Source organism: Asterias amurensis, chromosome 15, assembly GCF_032118995.1.
Source record: "Asterias amurensis chromosome 15, ASM3211899v1".
Lineage (NCBI taxonomy): Eukaryota > Metazoa > Echinodermata > Asteroidea > Forcipulatida > Asteriidae > Asterias > Asterias amurensis.
In genome coordinates, this window is record NC_092662.1 from 6,323,769 (window position 1) to 6,332,436 (window position 8,668).

Below are 8,668 nucleotides of genomic sequence, written 5' to 3' on the forward strand. Positions count from 1 at the left end.
GCATGATGGGTAAAGATTGTAGGCAAAATGGTGGATATGGAGTTCACTAATAATAGAGTTTTCAATAATCATCGACTTTAAAGATCTGTACCAAAATTGATAAAAACATTTGAGGTAGGTCGACTTACCAGAATCATAGTTATTGATTTTGTTTCCAGGTTTTCCATTGCGATGTCTCTTCATGCCAAAGTGAGTGTTTCTACGAGGTTTTCTCTTGTTCTTCTTTCTTTGATCTGACGGCGAGGATTCCATGGCTGAAGAATCCGGAGTAGCAGAGCCGGCAGTACCTACAGGAAAGTCTGCAGCTTGGGCATGCGGAGGGGTTAAGGAGGAGGCCGTAGTTCCTGGTATTGGTGTTGGATTATCTCGATCTGAGGTGACTTGATCGCCACACGGGGGGTACGTCTGTTGTTGCATAACTTCCACAGCAGGGAGGATATCTGGCGGTGATCTTTCCAAACCCATCGTCTCATCATTACTACTTAGCTCAAGAGCTTCAAGATCCTTACTGCTGATTAACTTCGGTGGGTCGTACTCATCAAAAACATCTTGATCCTCAGCTTGCGAGGTATTGGGAGAAGTTGCTGCTAAATCTGGACTAGTATCGGCGCTGTCGTCCGTGTTGATATCCGCCTCATCTTCAGTTTTACTCTCTGGTGTTTGGGATCTTAATTTAGCTACACTATTGTTCTTAGCTATCGCTTTAGAAACTTTATTTCTGAAGTTAAGGTTGATTTCAGCTTGCTCCTGTGACCTTTGACCTATTGTATTAGCATGCAAAGATTTGGACTTTAATAAACCCAACACAGCAGCACGTTGTACTCCTTGAAGCAAAGTCGCCGGTGATAAAGATCTTGTAATCCTCATTGGCATAAACGACCCGTCATCCACAACTTCCCTGAAACCTTGTTGAGACAGATCACCATTTTCTTTGGCATTGTTACTGATGGCGTCGTCGTACGGTGTTTGTATCGGACTTGTCTTAACCGGAGAATCCTGCTCATTTACCAACATGGTATTTAGAGGACTCTTTGGTGCTGGGCAAGCCTCTTGTACTCCAGAGTCTGTATCCGTTACATCGGTTGTATTCTTATTTATTTGAGAATTTCTTGAATATGGGGCCGACTTCCGCGCTGTAATCCACACTTTGGGTTGACCGTCATCCGTGCTTTTGGGTAAACCATTTTGAATCACCTGAGACTGGGCAGGTGAAATAGTCTTGGGAGTATTTCTTGAATATGGGGCCGATTTCCGTGCTGCAGTCAGCACTTTGGGTTGACCGTCGTCAGTGTTTTGGGGTAACCCACTTTGTATCACTTGAGATTGGGCAGGTGAAGTATTTTTAGTCTTGAGAGTGTTTCTTGAATATGGGGCTGACTTCCGTGCTGAAAACAACGCTTTGGGTTGAGCGTCGTCAGTGTTTTGGGGTACACCATTTTGTATCACTTGAGATTGGGCAGGTGAAGTATTCTTATTCTTCGGAGTGTTTCTTGAATATGGGGCTGATTTTCGTGCTGCAATCAACCGTTTGGGTTGAACGTCGTCAGTGTTTTGGGGTACACCATTTTGTATCACTTGAGATTGGGCAGGTGAAGTATTCTTATTCTTCGGAGTGTTTCTTGAAAATGGGGCTGATTTCCGTGCTGCAGTCAACATTTTGGGTGGACCGTCGTCAGTGTTTTGGGCTAACCCATTTTGCATCACTTGAGATTGGGCAGGTGAAGTATTTTTAGTCTTGGGAGTATTTTTTGAATATGGGGCTGATTTCCGTGCTGCAGTCAACACTTTGGGTTGAACGTCGTCAGTGTTTTTGGGTAACCCACTTTGGTTCAGCTGAGGTTGGGCAGGTGAAGCAATATTACTTGTTTCGTTTTGCGCAGCAGAATTGTTTCGAATCAAAATACGACGGTTTTGCGAGTTTGCTTTTTGAAATTCAAATCTAATCGGTAGAATGTTTCTTCTACTGGAACTCCGACTGTTTTTCTCTGCAGTAGTTGGGGGTGATTTTTTGGGAAGCAAAGCACGAGGTAAAGATTTACGAGCAGTTACTTTCACCTTGGCCTTGACAATGCTTGTGTTTACAGTAGGGGTCAAGGCAGTCTTTCTCACGCCTGCCTTATAAACTTGTATCCCAGTGTCTTTCATTCCTTTCTTTTGGGTCTCATTTTGCTGTAAGAGTATCTCTTCTTTTGCTGATCTTTTCTTGGTGTTAATACCTTTATCTCCATCAGTTTCTAGCAGCTTTGGCGTCCTGTTGTTGGTTCTTGCCGAAGGGCCTCCACTGCTTAAGTCTTCCATCATTTGCCTCGAAGGCTGCCTTCCAGACGATCTAGTTTTGTACACCTGTTTAAAATAATAATAATAGTACACAGTTAAAATTATTATCTCCAGTTAAAAAAATTTAAATTGATAAATTAGGCCTACTCAATCCAATCAAATTCCTGATAGTTTCCGTGGGAACCAGTCATCACGCCTCCTGGCAAAGTCACCCCCGACAAAGTCGCCCTCTGGCAAAGTCGTCCCCTACCACAGTCACTCCATGCCAAGTAACCCCCTGTAAAGTGACTTTGCCTGGGGGCGACTTGTGCAACTTTGCTCTGGAGCTGACTTGCATCCCTTCATGTGTAGCCATCTGTGACAATTGAATAAAGTGGCATTTAAAGCCATTGGACACTTTCGGTAAACAGAACTGTCCAAAAGCCCACACTTCGTGTATCACAACTTATACATAAAATAACATACCTGTGCAAATTTAGGCTCAATCGGTCATCGGAGTCGGGAGAAAATAACGGGAAAACCCACCCTTGTTTCTGCACGTTTCGCCTTGTCATGACATGTGTTTACTATAAATCCGTAATTCTCCTCAAAAAGTAAAGCATTTCATGGAATAATATTTCAAGAGAAGTCTTTTACCATTACCTTTTGTAAACCCTGTAAGTTATTTGTAAATCTGTGAACTTTTATTTATTTTTTTGTTCCGAAAGTGTATAATGGCTTTAAAATAAAAAAACATTTTCAGTAAACTGAAAAGAATGTTGTTTTAAATTTACAAAGTTTCAACAACAATAGTCAATAAAAAATAAATCAATGTGAGGATTTGTTAATTTTAAAATTGTTTTTTCGAGGTAAGATAGGCCTAATTTTAAGGTAAACATCATAAAAGCTAGATTAAGCTATAAACTATGAGAAGTATTAATTTCTTGGAAACTAAAATTTACTAAATATCACAATATTTGCAACTCTGCCACCCTCTCATGCAAACTTGCCGGTCACCTGTGGTGCTCACATCATGTCATTTTCCGTAGTTCATGTTTTGTTTACTTCAAAACTGTTATATAATTTGTTAAAAACTGTAATGTTTGAACCACTATACATATACAAAAATGTTGCCTTTAGTTGTGAGGTAGTTCCACAATGATTGGGCGGAAAAATAGAGGAATTTAACCAACAGTGGTTATCACAAGAATAATCTAAATTTGCATTGTCGTTCATGTAAGTGGTCGTTTCGGCATATGATTTAGCCACAACGAGTTAGGTACGCTGGATTTATTAAACTTTCGACCCTTTTTAGACTTTCAATCATAAAATGGCTATATCTTCCTGTAGAGTACACCACCACCCAAGCACGGGTAAAGTATTTTAGAGATAAGTTGCACGGAAAGTGAAAATTCAAGGCTTTTTTGGTGTAAGAACTTACCTTCCAATCCGCCGCCATTGCCGATGCTGTGCCGCGCATGCGCAGTTAGTACAGGGCTGCTTTGGGGCAGAAAATCGACGTAGGGACTATTTTTTAGGTTGGTCGGAAGACTACATGAGCAGCAAGTCCTATAGGATGAGCATTTCAATGTGATATCAGCAAGAATCGAACTCTGTCTTTAACTTTTAAACTTGTCTTACTCAGTGATTCGAACTAATCGAAGAACTGTGGTAAAGAAAGAGTGAATAAAGGCAGAAAACTAGCACATTCTTCATTTTTCTTCCGTCGAAAGTGTGGAGTCTCAAGGGGGGCACTGCTCACTTTAACCCTAACCCTGACCATCATAACAGTTGCAATCTTTGCTATATGTCAACCAAAGACTACTCTATGGGTCAACTACAAACCAAGCGGCCTTGCATGGCCATTGTATAAGGTTCTGGTCATTGTATTATGATGGTAAACAATCATAGCACTGTTAAAAGGGCACCCGATGGCCCCCGGCGGCCGGTACGCCCCAAACACCAGTCAGTGCAACGAAGGCAGATAAAGCGAAGTGTTAGGTTTGATTATCATATCAGTCCGCTGATTGCAATGGGTTAATTTGTGAGTTCTTGAAGATTGATGAAGACCAAGGCATACATGCGGGGAACCCCTTTTGGATGGGAACTGTAGACTTAGACAACTCGTGACACGTTATGGATAAACGTACATCGCGTATAGTGACAAACTTAGGCCCAAGGTGGGCCGCACTATAGGTGATATTATGTGGACCACCTCTTCGGAACAATAAAAACTGTATTATTCCCGCTTGCATCCTTTCAAAGGCCCCTTTTCACTCGCTCTTGTTACGTTTTTTCAAACAAGCTGACATGGATGTATGCTTTTTCTGCGTGTAAATATAATAAAATAAAACACTGAACTTTTAGGCCTATATCATAAAAGCTTACGAAACATTCAATTTTACGCTGGTAACTTTAAATCTAAAAAGTCAAACATAACATTCCAATGAACGGGGGGTGGGGGGGGGGGCACACACCCGGCCGGCCGGGGCATGGACAACCGGCACCTCCCCGTTGCCATACACTCAAGGATCTCGGGAGTGCAAAACACAGGAAACTCGAACAATGAATTTTTTTAGAAAAGCAAGTAGAGAGATAAATAATCATTGTGTTTTGCCATTTTAAAACGATATGAATGTGAAAAAAGATGACGAGTATAGGGGGCATGTTAATTCACATATCATTTTTGCCTTTGAAACGTTGTGGACAAATTGCCCTCTTAGCATAAAGAAACCCAAGTTATCACTGTTTTGCTAGGTTAATGGCCGACGCCTGTTGGTATACCGAGGTCGACATTGCATATAGGGTATAGGGCCTATATACATGTCACTGTATGTGGGCCTAGGTCACGCATCCATAGACATGAAGTGACATTGGCAATAAATCACATAGGCCGGTTTCTCTTTGGTTTTTGCATTTTATTAACTTCATTTGTTTCATAGTTTATACAATATCAGTAGCTAAATGAACATTTTGTGCAATTAAACTCTATTAAATTGGTACAGAATCAGAAAGAAGGTTGTAGGTATACTAATTCAAAGAAATTGTATTTTGTTTTTGCGGACTAAAACTTCATCATGACAAGGCCAGAAATCACTCGGTGTCATCCTGCCCATCACTCTCAAGACAAACATACATACATACGCAGGGCTTTTATACAGAGCCATTCCATTCCATTTAGATCACAGCGCTAAGCATTACAAATAATACAACACATGAACAAAAAGCATTTGACAGGGCCTAAGGAAAAAGATGATTTTTAAGTGCTCTCTTGAAAAAATGCAGTGTTTTTTTTGTTGACAAAAACGATCAATAAACAATTTGCAAAAATCTCAATTGTCTCAAATCGGTTTCGCTTGCTAAAACACGCTTGCTAAAACACACACAAAGGAGTTTTTTGTTGACAAAAACGATCATAAAACAATTTGCAAAAATCTCAATTGTCCCAAATTGGTTTCGCTTGCTAAAACACATACAAAGGAGATTTTCAATGGATCTATAAACAAAACCAACCTCGAGCCGAGCAAAATGTTCAGATACAGTGTCCTGTCCAAATTCCCTATAACATAATGTACCAGGCCTTTGGAACTGTGCATTGCAATGTGCATTGTTATACCCTTGATGGTTGCATATAAGTTGACCTTAGGGTAACAAAGTGTTGTTCTCTAAAAAAAAATCTAGTTTAAGCTAAAACAACATTGCACAAAACAATCGTTGCAAACAAGACAAGTTTTATTTTTGACCATAACAGTGTCAGTTGGGTATGCAACAAGTGAACCCATTACACCATACAAAATAAATGAACGTTTCTAAGCTCGGTATATTCGACAAACGGTAGTCAGGTAGCTGCATTGGAGCGACTCTGCCGACACAAGTTTGTAAAACAAACACTAAAAAATGATAATTTAGTCAATGATTTGAGACCTCGTTTGACTATGATCCTATTGCAGGTTTGCAATCAAGGGTATCATCACACCCACCCATACACCGTGCACAACGCTCAATGAGCCGCTGACCAATCAACAGGCGCATGCTAATCAATATCCGGCGCGTCACATGGGGCGGGATGTTATATTAATCCGCATCTTTGTTTGGCGCCATAACGTATCCGGTGAGTGTATGTAAAGAAAATCAAGTTCTGCGTATAATGCTCTTGAACTTAAAGAAAATACACACCAGTGAGATTGCTTCATGAGTAGGCTCGATATCATTATTGTTACACTGAGATAGCTCTTTTTGTAAAAAAATTACTGCCCTCTCGAATAGGCCTACACTCATCATAAAACATGAAAAGTGTCAAAAGCTTCCTTTTTGTATAACGATTACTAACTATAAAGACAATGGACACTATTGGTAAATGTCAAAGACCAGTCTTCTCACTTGGTGTCTCTCAACATATTTAAACATAAAATAACAAACCTGTAAAAATTTGAGCTCAACTCGAAGTTGCGAGATAATAATTTATAGCCATTATACACTTTCGGAACAGAAAAAAATATAAAAAGTTCACAGATTTACAAATAACTTACAGGGCTTACAGAAGGTAGTGGTGAAAGACTTCTCTTGAAATATTATTCCATGAAATGCTTTACTTTTTGAGAAAACATTAAAACAATTATCAATTCTCGATAGCGAGAATTACGGATTTACTGTAAACACATGTCATGACACGGCGAAACGTGCGGAAACAAGGGTGGGTTTCCCCGTTATTTTCTCCCGACTCCGATGACCGATTGAGCCTAAATTTTCACAGGTTTGTTATTTTATATATAATTTGTGATACACGAAGTGTGCGCCTTTGGAAAATACTGTTTACCGAAAGTGTCCGATGACTTTAATAATGAAAGGAAAAAACGCCCTTGTCACACGGAAGTTGTGTGCTTTCAGATGCCCGAGTTCAAGACCTCAAAATCCAATTCTGAGGTCTCTAAATCAAAATTCGTGGAAAATTACTTATTTCTCGAAAACTACGTTCCTTCAGAGGGAGCCGTTTCTCACAATGTTTTATACTATCAACAGCTCCCATTATTCATAAACCAAGTAAGGTTTCAAGATAACAATTATTTAGAGTAATAACCAATAGTGTCCACTGCCTTTAACATTCGAGATTGCAATATTAAAATAATGATATCTGAAACCAAAACAAAAAATTTAATTTAAACCGGGACTTCACCCAATTGAAATCAAGGAAGTACAGAATAGACCTTATGCATTGACGTCATCCAGCCGCCATCTTTGAGGTCAAACGATGACGAAACAATCGAAACGCACATAGATTGGCCAATGAACAACCTCCTTTTGAACTAGCCTATTTGTTGCTTATATTAATTTTTGTAATTAATTCTGTGTTTTTAAAATGTAATGTTTTTTGTTTTTCTATAAGTATCAAATTTTAATCTTTTTAGTGCACACAGGGAAAACAATTTTCACTTTTTACTTGTAATCTGTGATGAAATAAATAAATTGAATTGAATTGAATTGAATTGAATTGAATTGAACTGACCTCAATGCGGGGGCGCCGTACTGAAATGACGTCATGTGCATAAGGTCTATAAGAAACCCACCATAACCATGCAGGGGGTCATAATTTTAAACATAATTGATGGGTTATGGTTTTTCCCTACTGAGGCCAATCACACAACGGAATTTAAACTTATCGCTTCTTTGAACTTTGAAATGAAATGTTCCCGTTAAGTTGACCCTTGACTGGGGTTATACGTGACCGTACATTGTATGACAAATGGCTCTGGAAGGCAACTTACAATGGTGTTTGCTTTATCTTAAATCTAACCTCCCTTTAGGCTATAAAAAGAAGAAATATTAATTTAGTGAGTTTACACCACTGAAAACCATGATTAGGCCTATAAAGCTCAACGCCAACATTAGTCTCGCTAACAACCGTAATTAATAGTAATACAAAGGTTAAAGTTAAGGGCAGTGGACACTATTGGTAATTGTCAAAGACTAGCCTTCACAGTTGGTGTATCTCAATATTATGCATAAAATAACAAACCTGTGAAAATTTGAACTCAATTGGTCATCGAAGTTGCGAGATAATAATGAAAGAAAAACTACCCTTGTCACACGACGTTGTGTGCGTTTAGATGGTTGATTTCGAGACCTCAAGTTCTAAATCTGAGGTCTCGAAATCAAATTCGTGGTAAATAACTTCTTTCTCGAAAACTATGGCACTTCAAAGGGAGCCGTTTCCCACAATGTTTTATACCATCAATCTCTCCCCATTAATCGTTACCAAGTAAGGTTTTATCATAATAGTTATTTTGAGTAATTACCAATAGTGTCCACTGCCTATAACATGACATCACAACAATATTTGCACAAGTCATCTACATGTGCATCAAAGCTATACTGCAACCTTGAAATTTTGAAATCTATTTTTTGTATTGTGCAG

General features: G+C 39.2%; 1 protein-coding gene across 1 annotated transcript in view; it reads right to left on the reverse strand.

Annotated features, from left to right (window-relative positions):
* Positions 1-3,727, reverse strand: part of LOC139947986 (uncharacterized) — a 39,304-nt gene extending 35,577 nt beyond the window's left edge. Inside the window, exons 1-2 of the mRNA XM_071945927.1 lie at positions 3,698-3,727; positions 129-2,343 (exon numbers count right to left, since the gene is read on the reverse strand). Coding sequence (XP_071802028.1) covers positions 129-2,343; positions 3,698-3,715 — 2,233 coding nt within the window. The 5' untranslated portion in view covers positions 3,716-3,727. The remainder of the gene's footprint in view (positions 1-128; positions 2,344-3,697) is intronic.
* Between the last annotated feature and the right edge of the window lie 4,941 nt (positions 3,728-8,668).